General features: G+C 50.3%; 1 protein-coding gene across 1 annotated transcript in view; it reads right to left on the bottom strand.

Moving 5' to 3' along the window:
• The window catches only part of CACNA1E (calcium voltage-gated channel subunit alpha1 E), a 237,343-nt gene that overhangs the window by 9,462 nt on the left and 208,803 nt on the right, over positions 1-19,078 (bottom strand). Inside the window, exons 33-41 of the mRNA XM_087827824.1 lie at positions 17,367-17,432; positions 13,619-13,710; positions 12,921-13,086; positions 9,638-9,765; positions 4,653-4,749; positions 2,503-2,608; positions 1,570-1,677; positions 1,021-1,121; positions 715-821 (exon numbers count right to left, since the gene is read on the bottom strand). Coding sequence (XP_087683950.1) covers positions 715-821; positions 1,021-1,121; positions 1,570-1,677; positions 2,503-2,608; positions 4,653-4,749; positions 9,638-9,765; positions 12,921-13,086; positions 13,619-13,710; positions 17,367-17,432 — 971 coding nt within the window. The remainder of the gene's footprint in view (positions 1-714; positions 822-1,020; positions 1,122-1,569; positions 1,678-2,502; positions 2,609-4,652; positions 4,750-9,637; positions 9,766-12,920; positions 13,087-13,618; positions 13,711-17,366; positions 17,433-19,078) is intronic.

Below are 19,078 nucleotides of genomic sequence, written 5' to 3'. Positions count from 1 at the left end.
AGGTCCCCAACACCACAGGAAGAAGGAGATGAACAGGGTGAGATTCTAAACGGCATTCTGACAGAGGTCTCACTCCAAGGCCTGGGTTTCACTCCCCTGATAATTACTGAGGCTGTGGTAGTGATTATTGGCGCCTGGAAAAGCAGGGCTGGAGTAAACCCAATCACAAAAGCTCATTTTCACTGGGTAGAGGGACCTCCTGCCCTTTGGTACTCTGTACATGCTTGATGAAAGATAATGTTCCCATAAGATGTCCATGACCAAATTGGGGAGAAGGCCTGCAACTCAAAAGAAATGGCAGATTCCTTAACTGAGTTTTGTCCATTGCCAATACAGAAAATAAAGAATTTTTTTGCCTGATCTAAGCCTCCTTTTGTTCATTTCACATATAGTGTAGTAGGAAGATTCTAGAGTTAAAAAGAAATGACTTCATTTCTGTTCAGCTTTCTACTAGCTTTGGGCCACTCACTTAACCTCTCAGTCTCCAGCTTCTTCATTTATAAAGTGATACTAACAGATACCCTTCCTTCCCTGGTGCATCCCCAGTGCTCACTGCCTCTCAAGCTGGCCCCAGTACTAAACACGCCCAGTCTGCGCTTCTCTGAGAGTTGGGATCATTTCTTTGGCATTCCTGGGCAGTGGGTTTCTAGGCCTGCGCACAGGCCTGAGTGACAGACACAAACAGGAGAGCCTGGGCCCCCTGGTTTTACTCACAGGCCTGGCACGGGGTCCTGCTGGAGGTAAGGCAGAGCTTTGGCGTTGGTGATGATCTCCTGCGGCAGAGACGAGGGCTCCATGCGCTGGAACATGGGTGCGTTTTTCTGCCATGGAAGAAAGGAACTCAAATGACTGTGGGAGAAAATGCACTTTACTTGGGTAAAATAGGAGCATGGCTGAGACCTTGTTTGACTCTCTTAACCTCTGACCCACTAGGTTTCTAATCCCCCCGGCCCTGAACCCCAGGGATGCACAGGCCTGTCCCTCACGACCTCCCACGACCATGCTATCGGTGACCGTCACCTGTTCCTCCAGCTGCTGTCTCTGCTTCTTCACCTTACTCTGTTTGTAGTAGTCCATGATCATCATTGCTGCATAGATTTTGCCCACAGTCAGGTCAGAGGCTGAAAAACACAATGTGGCATGAAGGACCAAAGAGAAGACAGGTGGGGGGGAGGGAGGGCGCCTCTAAAGCAGGTGTGTGCTAGGCGCTGAGCATACAAAGTGGACAGGTCCCCACAGGTCTCTTCAGGGAGCTGTCACAGCCCAAGGAGGGGGATGACGTTAGTAACCATCTCTCATGATGACACCCTTTTCCCAACCCCATGAGGGTTGGTTGCACAGTATTGTGGGAAGGAGAGGGCTACACACCCAAACACTTTCAGCTAAAACCACAGTGACCCAATTAATAATGACAAAAAGGACTTAAGAAGTGAGGGATTTGTGTTTGTTAAGGAGATAACAGAACAAGTTTCCCTTATCTCCTCAATCACTCTGTGTCCCTCCGCAAAAGATGTGGTTTTAGCATGCTGGGCCTACTGTGACAAGGACATCCAGGAGGAGATGCCATACCTTTGGGCATGGGCACAAGCAGGTCTAGCATCTTCTGGGAAAGGTGAGGCCAGATGGCCAGGGTCTCTTTCTGTAGCTCCGAGTCTAGCTGCTGCCTGTCAGCACCACCTAGAGAGAATAAGATAAATTATTAATAAACAGCACAGACACAGAAATAACAAGGGCGGAGGGAGCAGGAGCTGAACCAGCATGGCACCTTGGATTCTCAGGGGACATCCTGGCTCTTAGTGACAGTGGATCTTGCAATGCTGGGTCTTTCTGCTGAAGCAGCAGAACACAATCTGACTCCCATTTTCAGTAACTTGGGGATATCCTGCCACGGGTCTGAGACCAAGATCAGCTTCCTCATTCATTGGAGAAGCCTCCCAGTTGCTCAGTATATCGGGGGAAATGAAAAGAGCCACACGGGAGTCTCCCCTGCATTAAATGGACATCAATTCTTTCCACAACTCTGTGGTAGGAGTGATCTGATTTTAAACAGGATTTGGATCAGGCATGAGCAGGAGGTCCATTGGGAAGCAGAAAGCCTTTTCTCTAAATCACTGAGTTAAAAATCATCAAAGGAACCAAGTACCACCATGATAGCACCAGCCACAGAATCCTTCCAAGGCGTTAAAGGTGCCACATAAGAAAAAAAAGACAAAATTAGAACTCATTTGTTGCATCAACACGTATGTCTAAAATGCCTATTATGTGCCAGACACTGAGGATCACATACTGAAAGATGAAAGGAGCCTTAGTGATGAGCGAACCACTCCTTTCACCAGGAGGAAGTGAGCAATGTTGTAGTTACTGAGTCTCAGAGCTGAAACTAAGACCCTAGTATTTGATTTCCAGGTCCCTGCGTTGTGGGAGGGTGACAGTTCAAAAATCTCTGTCCTGTACCGCCCTGCATGGGCCCCTCCAGAGCTGCTTTTTCCTTCCTGAGCTCACCTTTGGCGATCTTGATGTCCAGAGCTGTCCGGATCAGAGCCATCAGGGTGGAGGTGAAGTGGACAGTCATGTCCTCGGCCACGGGCATATTCATCAGGACCAACCTCTGTGTGTGAGAGAAAAGAAACAGCAGGGGGGAAGCATATCAAAAAAAACCTTGGTGAGAAGGGAGGACAAGTGCAGAGGTTAAATGCAGAGACGAAAAAGAAGGGCAAGGATCCCCACCCTCTCCCAGCCCTACTCTCCCTACTTCTCCCCGGAGGTGCATTTGCTGCGGTTTGGGGTTTGGTTTGGTTTCTCCCTGAGGAGTGATGCCAAATTCCAGGGCTGCGGGCACTAATCATTCCGCAGGACTCCTCCATGGTCCTAAGAATGTCTTCCATAGGGACCAGAAGTGATTTCTAGAAGGGGCTCAGGGAACGGAGTCAGCTCTGGGAGGTGGCTCCATTCCCTGTTTCAAGGCCTGCTCCCGTGAACACCCCCAAAGCTCAGACGGAAAGACAGTGAAGGGGGAGATTTTGCTTTGCTTCTCTGACTTGAAGACACATCCTGATGCCCCCTTTTTGAGTCTTCCAAAGATGGAACTTGCCAGCACAGGACTGAACATGCAGAAGTCCAGCTTATCCAATGGATGAGGTGGAGCGGGATGGGAAAGGGCAGAGAGCAAACAGGGCGGGTGAGGGGGGGAGCAGCGGAGAGAGCATGAGAGACGGGTGAACAAGGCAGGAGCAGAGTGGGCAGGCCGTGTCCCCTCGCCCAAAGGAAGGGATCAAACTGAAATGGCCAAATCCACTTTCCAGAGAGTATCTTGCTTTTGGAATTCTTTCAACATTTCCTCCAATCCCAACACTCCTCTTACTAAGCTTCATCCCAGAAATTCAAAGAACTCAGGGCCACATTCTACCATTTGGTACTTTTGGATGTGGCCATCATGAGCTGAAAGGATGTCAGCCCCTAAGCTGTGTGTGAGGAGCCATGTGGATGAGCGTCTCTAATGGGCCCTGTCCCAATGAGATGCTCTCTGGACCTATACACCTTGGAGCAGCAGGAGAAGGTCCCCTAGAACTGCCAGCCTAGCAGGGAGGGATGTATGTCTTCCCCAGGCAGGGTCTCTAAGACCCCATTGGAACATGTCGCCTAAGGTGCTCCCACAGACATGGTGCCTTAAAGGGTCAAGGCAGTTTCTTGTTTCTAGCCGAGCTCCATCTCCCTCCCATGTCCTTGAGCTTCTATAGTAGTAGCAGCAGTGCTGTGGAGCAGTCCTAGGCGGATGAAAGAGCTCCAGTGTTCTGGGTCAGTCCCAACACCAAAGAGGAATGAATAGTAACTATTACTAGTTGTGGAGGAAAAAAACTCCGGCCTCAAAGCTATGAGCCCCTGAATGGCAGGTGACTCCCACTGGACAATGCTGCTCTATGCAAACCAGGGGGACTCCACCCATAACTGCAGGGCCAGGCCCTATAACTCAGTCATGCCAAGAAGGGAAATCTAATCCTCAATGCGACATGGCCCAGCGTCACCCTTCCCCTTGTGTTGCCCAGAGAAGCTGGCGGCTGGGCTGGTGGGGAAAGGGAGCTGCATCCTGTATCACACATCATGGGTAGAAGTCAGGCTCCTCTTTTTTTCTGCTGCCTAGAAGGAATCAGGCCTCACTTTCTTTCTATGTCATGGAGGAAGAAATTCGTTAAGTTTTCCTCTCATAAAAAATTTCTCCTTGAACCACATTAAGAGGAATTTCCGCATTAGTTCCTTGGCTTATCTGATTGAAGGGGCTCCCGTTTTTATCTGCTGGGAGAGCCGGTGTGCTGTAGGTTCCCTGCAGGCCACCACTCTGCCTCCTCTAAAAGCAAACACGCCACTTAACACTTCCCTCTAGGAACCCACTCACAAGAAGCCACGCACTTGTCATTAAACACAGATAACATGTAACACAGCCCACGGTGAACAGTATTGCAAACCATCCAGTGTGTCATTTCGGGGCGGCATCCTTCCGTGAACCTTCCTGACCCTTTGGTCTCATCATTTCTTTTCACCTTGGTTCCCTCCTCCACCTCCCGAGCCCAGCTTCCTCCCCCCCAGTCTGGCCTCCCCACAGCTGGATCCCATTTTCTGTTGGTCTCTAGCCCAGAACAAAGGAAGGGGTGGTCTACCTTATATGCCACTTTGGAGGGACATCTCTTGCCGAGGCCTAGCGGTGGTGACATGAGAGTCAGCATTTCATACATCTCAGTGTAATGGATGCGGCCACTGCTCATGAAGGGGCGGCGGGTGGGGTGGGAGGGCAGGTGGCAGGAGGGAGTGGGGAGAATGCAGACAGGTGGGGAGAACAGGCATTCCCAGGAGAGCCAAAACCAGACAGACGGACAGTCATACGGAGAACAGGAGAGGAGAACAGAACAACATGGACAAACGGGAAAAGAATAGGAAACCTGTTAATCAAGGCAAATCATACGGGTGACTCCATCCTGGTGAGGGTTTATATCAGCCCCGCACGGCCCCGGGAACGCTGGCGGCGACCTGTGGTCCCTCTGACTCGTGCACACTGTCGTGGGACCCGTCTGTCCGCTCCTCCTGGGCTAGCATCCCCGCTTCCCTGTCCCTCCATCGTCCCCCATCCCTACAAGCTCGCTTCATTCCCGGGGCTGTGAGCGAGCGGTATAAACCGGATAGACGGCGCTCCGGCTGTGGGTCAGGCTTCCAGGCTCTGGCTGGGAAGTCCAGCCTGTCTCCCGCTCTGAACCCACAGACGGGACGTCGGGTATCCCCCTCTGTGCCGTGTGCGCAGCAGGAGCGGCGACGTGGACGTGGTGGCCTGTGGCTGCTGTCAGGTCGCCCGTTGCTTCCACCTGGCTCTGCGAGGAGCAGCGCTCTGGACTCCCCGGCATGTCCCAGGGCGCTGGCGTGCCGGGGACAGAGGAGACAAAGCCAGGAGGAGAAAGAGCGCCCTGCATGCCATGCTGCCCTCCCGGCCTCCCCTCATGCGGCTGCGGGTTTCACCAGGGTCAAGTTTAAAGAGTCTCAGCAGAGGCAGCTGTTCAGCCTCCCGAGTTCGGGAATCACTGTGTCACCGTCCCAAGCCAGCTCCTGCCCGTTGCCCAGGTCATCCCCTTCCTGGGCCTAAGTCCTCTTCCAGCTGCAGGGCTGTGCTACACCCCCGGGCGCCCGCGCTCCCCTCTGTAGCACCTCGAGAGGCTTTCTGATCTAGCAGGCTTGGCCTCGGATGGCAGCTGGGCAGGGGCACTGGGGTGTTAGAGTTCCCAGGGTCTGGCAGCGTTGGAGAGGGAGGTCCTAGATGCCCCGGACATGTATGTTCTTGGTTTCACAGCCCCCTCGACAGTATATGGCAGAACCCTAAGGCAAGAAATGTGTTGAGGAGCCTTCAGTCCTCTACTGAGACCTTCCCAGCCCCTCTGAGCTATTAGATTCTTCCACACGCCCCCCAAAGCGATCCTTTTACCTATTCTCACCTCTTGCCCTAATTCTTCATTGTTTCTCACCTCCTTTCCTTCCTATAGCTTCTATAATCGCTTCTGGCCAAATCGTCCAGGCGGTGGAGGGCGGGCAGAGGTGGGGTGACTAGAATCACACCTGGAGACTTTACATATGGGGTGATGTTGTTAAAAGGAGGCGTGTCTGTCTCTAGTGAGGGGAAACCAGAACACTCTGCTTTTTAAAAAAGATTTCTGCATTCTTGGAGGGAGAGGCCCCACTGGTTAAATGTGCGGATTACAGGGTGTGGGAAGAGAGTGTGAGAGTGTGTGTCCACGCACCAATGAGTGCATGCACATGAAGAAAGTGAGGTTGAAATGGCTTTTGTTATTAAGCCCTTAGCTTTTTTTCCTACCTACCCCCACCCCCAAATGTGTCCTTCTCCCTCGTGTAACAGCTGCTGGTTCTGGGAGGGTTGGGACCTCTTTAAACTCAAGGAAAGCAACATGAAGGTTCCCTCATGTGGCGCGGTGGTGGTGGAGCGGGACAGAGAGGAGGGGTTCCAGGTGGCACCCCACCACCAGTCGCGGCTGGGGACTGGGAGGCAAACCTTGCAAGCCACCCTGTAGGGGCAGTTCTCTCCCAGGCCCAAAGGCGGCGAGATGACCCGCACTAATTTGTACATATCCTTATACGGGATCCTGCCACTGAAAAGGAAGCAGAAGTGGGTTAATAGGACACTCAGAGAAGGTGGGAAAGAAATGACAGCTTAGCCAAGGAGGGCATGGCCGGAAGAGGAAGGGCAGCTTCTTCCTGGGGCTGGGCAAAGCCGAGCCAGGAGAGACTGAGCACAGTGAGCACCAGGGAAGCACCAGCTTGAGACCTGCACTGCTCCCAATTTCCCAAGGCAATCGGGCCTGTCCAGTGTGCAAAGGGGCTGCCTCGTGACCAAGGGCACCCTGAGAAACGTATCAGGCTCACACCTGTCCAGATGCAGGAAAAGGACCCTGGCTTGAGCTAGGCCTCAAAGAACACAGCCTGCCAGTTTGCAGCTGCTCTGACCACTGTCAAGAGCAGCTGCTGTGAAGTGGACAACTGCAGAATTGTTTCTCAGTCACGGCTAACAGTTCCGCAGCCCCAGTTGTCGGGCAGAGAGGAAGTCTGTGCTTTCTGCAGACTGCAAGAGACACATTTCCCATTAGACTAATTAGCAAGGAGCATAGTTGGCACAAGGGAAGCTGCAAAGGGCTGTGCTGCTCTTTGTGGCAGATCTGTCTGGATCTGTGTTTAGACAGCAGTCCTCTCCCCCGCTCCACACCACTGCCCAGCTCACAGGCAGCTCCGTCTGATCCAGTCAGAATTCCAGGAACTACGAGACCTATCTTACCAAGTCCTTTCCCCACAAGCCAGCTGGAGAGCTCTGGTTTTCTGTAAAAAGCACAGGATCAACAATTGATTCATTTTCCGTGGCTAAAGCTTCTGGTCCGTAGGGGCCACGACAAGAAAGCAATAGCCAAGAACCTGGACACATCCTGGTGTGAGCCAGGGTCTCAGCCTCTGGTCACCAGTCCTTGCCAGCAGCCATGTGAAGACCAGGCCTCAGCCCCAGCCTCGCCTCACTCTTTCTAGCCTGTTCTTGATTTTGGTATTGATTCCTCCTCTTCTTCCTAATAGCAGCTCATCAGTACTTCCAAGTCTCTCGACTCTTAAGAGAAGGTTAATTTAACCATTTGTTTTTCTTACTGTAATTGGGACGTGGATGGGTTGGGACTGCTGTCTATAGGCCGCTGGTCTTTGTACCTGTATCAGTCTTCTTTTTGAAGACGTCAGCTCACTGTATCTTTGTCAGTGCCCCCAGCCCCTATCTTATAGACAAGGCCAAGGAAACTCTAATTAGAACAAGTGAACGCCATGAATTTCAGAGAAGAGGTTCTCTTTTTTTTCTTTTTGCTCTCTCGCAGCTCATGCATCTAAATCTCATGAGTACTACTCATGGAATTGTTTCATCCCAGCAGCTGGAATGAGTGGGGAGGGACATGCTTAATGTGCATGGCATTTGGGTCCCAAGATAATGTGAAACCACAGAAAGCTGGGATTTCTGAGAGCCAAGGACAACTGAGTGAGGCTAGGTGAGCAATGAACTCCTTTGCTAGCAGCTGGTGTCTCCTCTCTCAGGCTCCCAATCCCATGACCATCCATGCTTTACAGACCAATTTTCCACACTTCCCAGTCACTTTCCCATATGGTTATTGTGAATGATAATAACAGTTACGCACATGATATAATACAATCTGCACAACCAGCCTTCAAGGTTGGTATCATTATCACCATTTTACAGTCAAGGGAGCTCAGAGTGGTTAAGTGCCTTGTCCAAGGCCACACTGCTGAAAGATGCAGGCCTGGCTGCATCCCCCTCTGATACCCCGTCCTGTGCTTTCTAATCAGCCCATCTACTAGGAAGAAAGCCCAAAGATAAAAGCATTGCTCAGCCATCATAACAGGAATGGACTTGGAGAACTCTGCTCCCTAAGTCACTACTAGTGACTGAAGGGAATGGGACTTCTGATTCACAGTTCTAACCTGTAAAGAAGTGACCCAAATTCCACAGCCTCATAGAAGGACAGATTTGAGGAAAAGTCTCAGATAATGAAGGGGTTCCAGGTGGAAGCAACGTGGCCCATTCCTGTGAAGGGTAGCATTTCTTGTAGTGTTTTCAGAGGGGCCCCAAAATGGATAGATTGGTGAGGTAAGACCCTAAAGCAAAGATTACATGGGACAGAAAAGAGCCTGGGGAGGGAGCACTCATAGGACTCTCGCCTGTCTTCAACCACGAGGGCCCAATGTTGCCTCTAAACTCTAAAGCAGGGATCAGCAAACCTTTTCTTTAAAGGCTCAAACAGGAAATAGTTTTGAACTTGAAAGCCATTCCGTCTCTGTTATAACTACTCAAGCCTGTCTCATAGTGTGTCAGCAGGCTAGGACAACCCACAGATGAGTGAACATGGCTGTGTTCTAATATGACTTTATTTTGGAAAACAGACATTGGGCCACATTTAGCCCATGGGCTGGCATCGCCAACCTCACTCTAAGTCCAGAGGGCACGACATCACTGGAGAACTACTGAACAGTGGAAGAGAACGGGGGGTTATCGCCACAAATTCCTGACATTTAACTCAGTTTCGTGCAATAAAACCACAAGCATTTAAGGGATCAATCAGTTGGAAGGGCAACTTGCTTGGTTTTTTATATAATTTCAGTTATCTCAAACTGTAGCTTTTGAGAGGGATGAGAGACATAAACACTACTGTCAGTGGCCATGGTGACCAGATGTCCAATTGGCCCAGAAATACCCTAGTCAACCCCCCTGATGATTCAACCATTAGGCAGGAAAAGAAGAAAGATTATTGGAAGCTCCTCTGGGGGTTGAACCCAAACACTCTGAGGTGTGGACATTGTGATGAGACTGGCAAAGAAAGGGAAAGTCTGTCACAGAAGGAAAGAGCGGGTAAAGGGAGAGAGAAAAAGCTACATCTCTGATACCAGAGCCAAGCTGACGGCCTGGCCTCTTCAATGGGCCACAGCCAGGAGGAACCCCCTCTCCTTCTGTAACAGGCAAGCATTTGGGTGGCTCTAATGCCAACCTCTTCCTTAGAACTTGGAGGCCCCTGATGCAGGCCCCAGTGGAGTGGCAGAGTGGCCTACTCACCATGCAGCTCTGTCATATTCTGCCCAGACACGGACAAATTCGTCCAAGTGGTGAGGCCCCAGGATGGATGAGTCCCGAGTCAGGTATTCAAAGTTGTCCATGATGACAGCCACGAACAGGTTGAGCATCTGAAGGGCAAGAGGGCAGAGAAGAGTTAGGGGAACCATGAAGCAGAAAAACAGGCTTCAAGGCCCATCCACAATTCCAATGTTCCCAAGGCTGAAGGCCCTGACCCAAGCCTGTGGATTTTGCTGAATGCATTGTATCTGCATTGTCTGCACCACACATTTCATTGCACGAACAGCATTATTCATATTTTCTGTGCCACTTTCTATTTGCAGAGTACTCCACAATGGCTTTTCGCTTTTGTTATCTGTTCCATTTATTTGTTATTGTAGCAGAGAGGGGGCAGCAGCGACAACATGCTCAAAGGCTAGAGGAAGTCAAGCCCCTCCCCTCCCCTTGATCTACCAAAGCCAACGGGACTTGTGAGATGTCTCAGAGCCCACTGCATGGCTCACTGTGTGCCGACTTGAAGCTATTCATGGCTCTTTAAGTGGCTTCCAAGACCCTGTTCTCCTACTTACTTGTTCAACAACATTTATTGTCCACTCACCGTATTCCAAACAGACACCCAGGTGCTGGGGGTTAGGGGTAAGAAAGTTCCTATCAGGAGATCTAGTCCCATGCCTGGCACACCGCTTAAAGCAAGCAGACAACTAGCTGTTGTCACTTGAGTACTCTTAGTATTTAGTAAAGACTGTGACATTTTGCAAATATACAAATGTTACAGATTTTTTTTAGAAGATCCAGGAAAGCAACATATGCAGGTTACAGTGTAAACAGAAAGGAGTATGGATTTGAATTTCATGTAATTTTCATGTCATGAAATATTATCTTTTGTTTTTCTCAACCATTTAAGAATGAAAAAGCCACAGTGTTTTATAAACACAGGTGGTAAAACCGGGTTTGGCCTGTGGGCAACGGGAACCACGGAAGGAGATCAAGCTAGGAGAGAGACCGAGGGATATCTGCGTGTAGAAGGAACGTTTGGTCGCGGTGCAGAGGGCCTCACCGTGCCCTGAACCAAGCCAGTGGCAGGCCAGCAGCCTAAACTGCACAGCCCAAGGAAGTGGGATAGACAGGACTAGCTGGCCGCAGTGAACAGCACTGTCTTGTTGATTCTTGGCTGCCCAGCACCCGTTGACTGTACTTCTGCTCTTTTGGGGACCCACCCCTTGCCCACCCCTTGTGGTTCAGTGGGGCACCACTTGGGACCCAGGCCTCAGCCAGTCCTTGGATCCCATCCCTCTGGGTCATAGTGACTGGTGATCCAGTCAAGGCCAGTAAAATAGTTTTGAACATTCAGGGCAAAACACTTGTTCTTCCCCGTTGGTCTTGAATGTGCAAGGACTGCTGCAGTTGTATTGGGGCCAGAGGCTGGGGTGTTTGAGGAAAGAGCTCCCGTGGAAGAGCCTGGAGTGAGAGCGCTGTGGTACATATACACAATGTAACACTACTCGGCTTCCTACACACACTGGCATCCTTAGGGCCAAGCACACAGCCTGACACCTCCTGGCGCATCAGTACATCTTTCTAGGGGAGGGCACTGAATGAAATGAGCAGCTGTGTGACTTGCCCAAGGTCACAAAGTCAGTCCCCTGAAGGGCTGAGATTTGAAGGCAGATCCTCTCGGACTGAATATAGCCTCTTTAAAAATAACATTAGTGTGAATTATGCAGCACCCTCCATCTCAAAGTTCTAACAGTACCTTTATAGTCTCTAATTAATTTTTCAGTTATATCTCTGGTTTCTTTTAAATATTTATTATTAAACATTTACATCATGCAGGATAAAACTGTGATGTCTATATGTTCTTCTATACGCCCCATGTCACCCCACCCATAAGTGCTGAGACCCCTGAATGCCTTTCACCCTCCGACTGGAGGTGACAGAGGGACCTTAATTCACAGCATTACCCCAGTGCCTAGCTTTTTAATAACCACTCAGTATGAATGTGCTGAATAGGTGAATGAATCAACTGAAAACTCTAATTAATATCATTTGAAATTACTTCTCAGTTATTTTCATTAGACATTCTACTTCCATATTTCTAAAGAGGATACTGTTTTGTTTTTCATTTTAAAACCTCCCGCAGGGAGTGTACCGAAACACATGTATCACTCACCAAGCAAATAATACTCTTATCATCAAGTCTTTTTCCTTCCCACCCTACAGAAGCTACAATAGCAGCAAAGCCCAGAACTCAAAGTGGGCTACTAACGTGGCAGTCAGCTCACTCTCTGTGCACGGCCTGCAGGTCACCCTCAGTCTAGCCGCAAGTCACTTCCCCACGCCTGAGAGCTGGACAGGCCGCAAGTCCCCCTGAGGATCACTTTAGGGGCAGAAATGCCTGGACGAGAGACGATTCATTCACTCCGTGATGCCATGAAACTGCCCACTTTTCAGGGGCATTCCTTTAGTTTTTGAGTCCTGTACAGCCAGTGGCATCAGCAGCGCAGCTGAGCTGAGGGATGTCAGGGTGACCACAAACACCAGACTGACCCTGCTATTGACTTGGCAGGAACACCTCAACCATCCTCCTGTTCATCTCCACTGGCTGGATTATGCAGTGTAGAGATTTCTGGATGCTGCTGTGCTGATTCATGCTTTCTCCCAAAGAGAGAATGCAGGGCCACCTGGGCTTCTCACTATTCTATAAGTAGGTGTGCACCACAGATATTACTCAATATTTAATAAGACCTGAAGCCATCATATCCTCTCATGTCTATCAAGCCAGCCACTGTCACCAAAAGAGAATGCAATCCGTTACATTATGTATTGTCATCATTCTACTCTTATTAACGCTGTCACCTTATATTTTCAAGGTACCTTTTCGCAAATAGTTCAAAAGTCTCCAGAGAGAGCGATGTTCTTGCCTTACTTATAAAACATCCAATGTACAGAGGGGAAAGGACTTACCATGGGCTACAACAGATTCACCATGAAGTTCGCAGCTCTCTTCACTGACCTCTCCCCCACCCATCACCCCTTCTCCCAGTGATCTTCCCGAGAAGCAGCACAGGCTTTTCTCAGCCACAGCTAGCCAGCCACCCACCCAGGAGTCGGACAAGCACGTTGGCCTCCAAGAATTCTCGAGAAAAACCTGGTTCTCAGCGTAGGCTGTGGCGTGGTGCGACCGTCCACCAAAGGAAACGTCCCGTGACTATCGGGGCAGGTTGGGATGGGCCACATGGCAAGCCGAGAGCACAGTGTTACTCACCAGGAAGGAGCAGAAGAAGATGAAGGAGACAAAGTACACGTAGGCCAGGTCGGTGCCGCAGCGCTCGCTCTCGCTCTGCCCCGACGGCGCCGTGGTGTCCGGCTCACAGCCTTTCTCCCCGAGGCACGACAGCATGATCTCCTGCCAGGCCTCCCCCGTGGCGCTCCTGAGCCCAAAGGACATTCTGGTTATTAGTAGCAGGTCCGCATGTCCTGTCCTCTCCTTGCCCCTCCTTCCCAATTCACCCATCCCTCTCTCTTGCCATAGGCCCAACAGGTCCGCTCGGTACTCATGGTACTCAGTGCTCTCCATCCAGAGATGGAGAGTGCCAACGAGGTCTCTTCTGGGTTCTGCCACCTCACCCACTGCTCCTCTGTCTTCTGAAGAATCTCTGCTGACCATGGTGGGACTTTCTAGATCCCACAGAAACCAGGCCATCCAAGGATGCAGGCCTTAAATGGAATTTGATCTGCAAGAAACCGTCCTCGCCTTCGCCCTCTCAGAGCCCTGAAGGACACGTCGAAGCTGCAGTCTGCAAATTTGCTACTGAGTTCAAGATGATCCCCCTCCTGCCCCCACTCCGCTGTAATCCTGCTAGGAGCAGAGCAAGCGGAACGACAAGCCAAAGGCCGTGGAAGAGACGACCAACTGTGTCCCCACTGGGAGGGCCCGGCTACAACAGTTCCGCGTCCAGGTACCTGAACAGTAGCATGAGGGACCCAAAGAAACTCCGGAAGTTGTTGTGCCGGTTGATGTGACTCTCCTCATCTAGTTTTATGTTTCCAAATACCTTGAGGAGAAAAACAGAAAGCAACGAGCATTACTGAGCTGTGGGATGCACCCAGCGCACGGCTATTAGATGCAGCGTTGGCAAATCCACACGCATGGCTCTTCCTGATGGCCTCACCCCGAAGCAGACAGCTCACACCGGGAGGCTGGTGACCCCATGCTCGTGGCCAGGTAAGCAAGAGGACAAAGGAGACCACAGATCTCTGAAATCTTCTGCCTGTATGTATCTCCTCCCACCCGATTTTGTCTTTTGATTTCCATGGTACCTGTCACCATGGCACTCACCATGGTGCTCAGACAGCCTGTCAAAGACAGCACCCCGTAACAGGAGTCGCCGCCTGTCTCGGGTGGTAATGATGGGAGCATCTGAATCTGCAGAAGACGTGACTCATGGCTTGGGAAGATGCTGCCTTCGGTTCGCAAGCTGTTTAGGGCAGAGGGGGGCACCTCTATCTTCCTTGCGTGTGTTCCTACCCAGAGAGTCAAATTTCAGAAGGTCGATATGTCTGTGAGCTACCGCCCATGGGGATGAGCACACACAAAACCAGTCCAGGCCAGTAGGAGGAAAAAGGTCAGGCCAACGGGATGCTTGGCAGAGGAAGAAGGAAATGGGTTTGGGCAGATCTGGCTACAGAGTGAGTTTACTAATCTGTCATTGGTCGCTGGGCGTAGAATGTGGTCGCCACGCAAATGCATGTGAAAGAAGAGGGAAAACCCAGAGATCTTGATCTGCAGACATGGTGCTGCCTGGAGCCAAGGTCGACCCAAGGTCCCTTTGGGTGAGAAGGGTGCCCTTCCACATTCACCATCCTCCCCACCCAAGCTTCCGACTTCAGGGTTTGTTCTCGAAAGTCACTGTTTGTACAAATGAAGGCTTCACAGGTCACTTTGCCAGCCGACTGAGACCATTTTCAGCCTATCTTTAATATGCTTCTGCTTATCTAATATATGCTAAATGCAACATATTCCCCCCTAACAGTTTTCAGAATGTGCAACTGAGGAAAAATCTCTGCCCCCAGCTATTTTGCTCATATAACTCCTACTGACACCTGCTTTGGGAATTTGTTCTTAATGTTTTTCAAAACCCCACTACTACTTGTCTCTCAGGGAGAATGAAGGGGGCAGGCCAGGCAGCATTGGGGAAGTAGGGAAGGAGGAAGATAGGATGGGAGAGGGCCCCCCAAACAAACAGCAGCACTGAAAAAATCCCAAACGATCAAATCTAATTCTGGATGCCCCAGGAGGAAGCCGTCAGGTCCCCTCGCCTGTGTCTGCATCTCCTCTCTCTTTTCACCCTCCTGGTTCAGAGCCCATGATTTATCCCTGATTCATCACATACACTAAACTTAGTGTATTTTCTCCCCGTGACCCACCTGAAGCCATCATTAGATGTCTTCATTATGACTTTCTCAAACACCTTCTCCAATCATGAACTAATTAGAGAGCAGGCTGTGATGTTGCATGAGGTATGTGTGTAATAGGGAAAGAAACCAAAGTTTATATTCAATGTACTCCAAGAAAATTTTCAAGCCAAAAATGTGTATTTATTGTAAAGGTAGTCTTTAAAGTTTTTTCACTTTTTTTTTTTTTTAGCTTTTCACTCAGTCCTTGACACTAACCCAAATCTCCTATATCAAATGGGTATAGAAGAGAAAGAAGAGATACTGAGACCCATCAGAAAACTTACTGGAAGTATAGGCTTATATCCATTTTTACTTGGGATCACAGAACTTGAGAACTAGGAAGGACCTGTGAACCTGTCTATCCAGCTCCTCTGCTGTACTGGTGAGGGTGTTAAGCCCAGAGACGTTCAGTGACTTGACCGAGTTTGCACAGCTATCAGTGGTGAAGCTGAGGCTGAAGGCCTTACCGCTAAGGGCCTGTAGCCCCAGGGTGCTTTTCCATACCCCACAAGTTACCCCTTTCTTCTACATTCGGACTTCTCTGACAAGCTCTCTTCTCCCAAGATGACTTTGGAAATTCAGAATAACAGTCCTTCTCATAGAGACATCTTATTGCCATTTCTCTTTCATGCTTTGTCTACTGCCTTTTCGCCTTTCTGTTTGTATGGATCCTTCTGCTGTTACGACAGTATGAGATGCAATCTTTCTAGTTAGAAGCTTTGCATCTCTCTCTCCCCCTCTCCACCCCGCTCTCATGTGTGTATGTACACGCATATACACACACAGGGAGGGAGGGGGTAAGAACATGCATTTAGCATAGTGTCTGGCACACTCAGGAATTCAAGTAATGATAAACCAGCATTATCATCATCATCATCAGTAGTATTAATAACCAGTTAGTATTGGTGTAATTCTAGTTTATTTTGATGAAAATGAAAAAGGGGGTAACGACTATTTTTAAGCATAAGCAAAAAGAACTTAATCAAGTTTCATTTGGCTGTTCAAGGACATTTTAATTCTAGAATCAAGGATTTGAGAGTTTGAAGGGACTTAATAGAAGTCACCAAGCCAATCTTTAAGTTGCCCAGGATTCGGCTTGTAACACACCCTGGACTTCATCATTAAATCTTAGCTGATATGTCCTCCGTGAAGGAGAAACTCATTACTTTTCAACCCAGTCTCACACTTTCTGACACTTGACATTCTCTCATATTTTTGGAGAACAAAACTCTCCAGTCATGGGGTTAGAAGATGAACAAAATTGAGATGTGCAGATGAGAGGGAGGAGCAGAAGGGAGAGCCTCTCAGAGGTTCTCCGGAGAGGCTGCCGACGCAGCAAGCCTGGGAGATGTCTCTCTCCAATGGCTCCAGATGGCAGGTGCCATGGAGAAGACAGCTGAGTCCAAAGGTGGCCAGGCTGCCTGACTGCAGGCACTGCCACTTGGCCGAAGTTCTGTGCTGGGGTTTAGTCTCCTTCCCTCCAAGTCAGAAAGTTAGTCTCCCCGAGACAAGCCGAGAGCCTGAGTGCCCGGCTGGGTAGGTCCATGACTATTGCTGCTTGTTTCAGTGGAGCCCACCCACCCTAAATGACAGTTGCTTTTGAAAGCTCTTGTGGCCTCTTCTGCTCAGTGGGCCTCTGGCAACTGCATGAATACTCAGGGTGGGAACCTGACCTCCACTTCTCAGTTCCCAAACGGGAAAGGATGTGGTGACAAGCAAGCTGCACAGCCCTGAGAGGAATCAGCTGGACTGTGGCCCTTGGGTCTAGGGTTTGCATGCTGCCAGGAACTCAACAAGCTGTTCCCAGTGGTGAGTCTCACGGTGTAGATCTCAGCCATTCAGCATTTTACTGACATATTTTGTGTCACTGTATACAGAAGTACAATCATCTGACCTTCTTTAAGGCCTAGTTCAAATATGTAAGACCCTGAGTATTGGGTCAGCAGGAGCCCTGCTCCCTCCTTAGCCTCATGGGGACCCTTCTGGCCAAGAACACTGGTGCTGACATTGCTGTGGTTTTGTTGTTGCGCCCACGGAAGTCCATCACCACTGTCTCACAACCTCGAATGAAGTCCCTGGGCCAGACCAACCTGAGCAGGGAGGCAGGGACATGGAGAATTCCCAAGGTCATATGGCAACAAGACCTCGGGAGCAGGCCCCTTTAACATACCCTCAGTCCTGGACGCTCAGGCTGGTGAGCCAGAGGCAGTCTGGGCCACAATCACCCCCACCAGGCTCTACATGTGCCGCTCACCTGCATCCCAATGATGGCATAGATGAAGAAAAGCATGGCAATCAAAAGGCAGACGTAGGGGAGGGCCTGGAAGGAAAGCAGAGATAGGACCATGAGCTCAAAGGCAGGCAGGTCCCAGGCTCCACAACCTGCAGTCACTGGCAGCACAGGGAGTCTTGCCCTGAGGCTCACTTATGCAGAGACTCTGGGAGCTGTATTCCCTGGGGTGTCCTGTTTTGGGGTGTCACACTTTGCAGATGTCCACAAGCTGTGAAAGATATGGAAGCTGCTGGCCACAGGGAGGCTCCTAATTTACCTTCTGTCAAGAGTATTTCCTCACCCAGAAGGGTGGCCCAGATCTCCTGGGAGATCTGGGGAAACTACCTGGGCATGGGACTCATCCCAGTTTGCATGCAGAGTACTAATAACGTGGGCAATTGTGATGCAAATTACACAGAAAGTATCCAGCAGGGCTCTCAATCCTGGCATTACCCCTTCCCACTCCCTCACTCAACGAGAAGCCCACAAGGAGAATCTGGAAACAAACTCAAATGCTGGGGTCTTGGCCGTTTGTCAGTTCCTAGCAGGCTCCTTCACCCTCTGAGAAAACATCTTTTCCCCAAGTTTTAGCCTCCTGACACTTCCATGTGTGTCATGCAAAATCCCCAAACCACCTTTTAGGTGTCAGCCACCACCAAGCCGTGAAGTCAGGTAGCACAAAGTTCCCCACTGTGCATGCTAACTGCCACTTGGGGATGACATTTCAATCACGGGGTGGAGGGGGCCAGGGAAGGAGAATAAGGCAGGAGACTGCCCCGGGGGTACGGGCATGCAGACACAGGGCCCTATGGTTTGGGGGCTGCTGGGCACTGTAATTCTGCGGTGATCTAGGTGCTGACATGGAAATCCCTCTTCTTTATTGTCCAGGAAGCTCCCCGGAAGACAGTGCGACTATGTGTCTCCACTCTGTCTTCAGCGTGGACAGCACAGATCCCAGGAGATCAATCACAGGCTTTTAGACTACAGGAGCGGGCAGGGGTTACCAGCAGATCTCACCAAGTGGAGAGTCCTGGGAGACTTTTGTAATGTGAATTAAGGATAAAAGTCGGTGGGAGAACCCCCTCTCCACTGAAGTGCTGACTCCCAAGATCTGTGGGCAGAATGGCTACATTTCGAGGGGCCATGGGAAGGCAAGAGTAGGGAGGCAGGTTTCTTGCCACCTGGGTGCGGCTTCCTTCTATCACCTTCTGTGTTGACCTCCTGTCATTCTACCTTCATGCCAATGGCTCCAGTCCCTAGTTCATCTCTCCCTACCCACAGCTTTGGGGAGAGCACTAAAGATTCATTCTGATCGCCTTTCTTATCACGTTATAAAGTCCAACACAAAAGAAAGGCAAAGGGGGAAGAACTGAGTAGGGGCCGGTGGTAGAGAACTGGGGGAGCGCAGGGCTGGGAGGGTGGGGACAGGCAGTGGCCATGCTGTTTGTATTGTGCGGCTCCCGCTGTGTATTTGCAGAGGTAGCCTCTGTTATGCCAGTGTTAGGAAAACAACTTCTATGCTGTGCCCCAGGACTGTTCCGAAAAGGAAACACCTGTCCATCAGTGTCACCTGGGGGCAGATTTGCTGTCTTCACGGTATCCGTGTATTCACCAAAACAAGCCAACCGCCAACCATTTGGCAATCCATTCTTGACATGCTTTTTCCTTGCCCTCAACAGGACCCAGTTTTGCAG

This window comes from Miniopterus natalensis, chromosome 19 (assembly GCF_054644295.1).
Source record: "Miniopterus natalensis isolate mMinNat1 chromosome 19, mMinNat1.hap1, whole genome shotgun sequence".
In the NCBI taxonomy this organism is placed as follows: Eukaryota; Metazoa; Chordata; class Mammalia; order Chiroptera; family Miniopteridae; genus Miniopterus; species Miniopterus natalensis.
The sequence above is the reverse complement of the archived record's forward strand: the minus strand, read 5'-3'. Positions and strand labels throughout refer to the sequence as shown.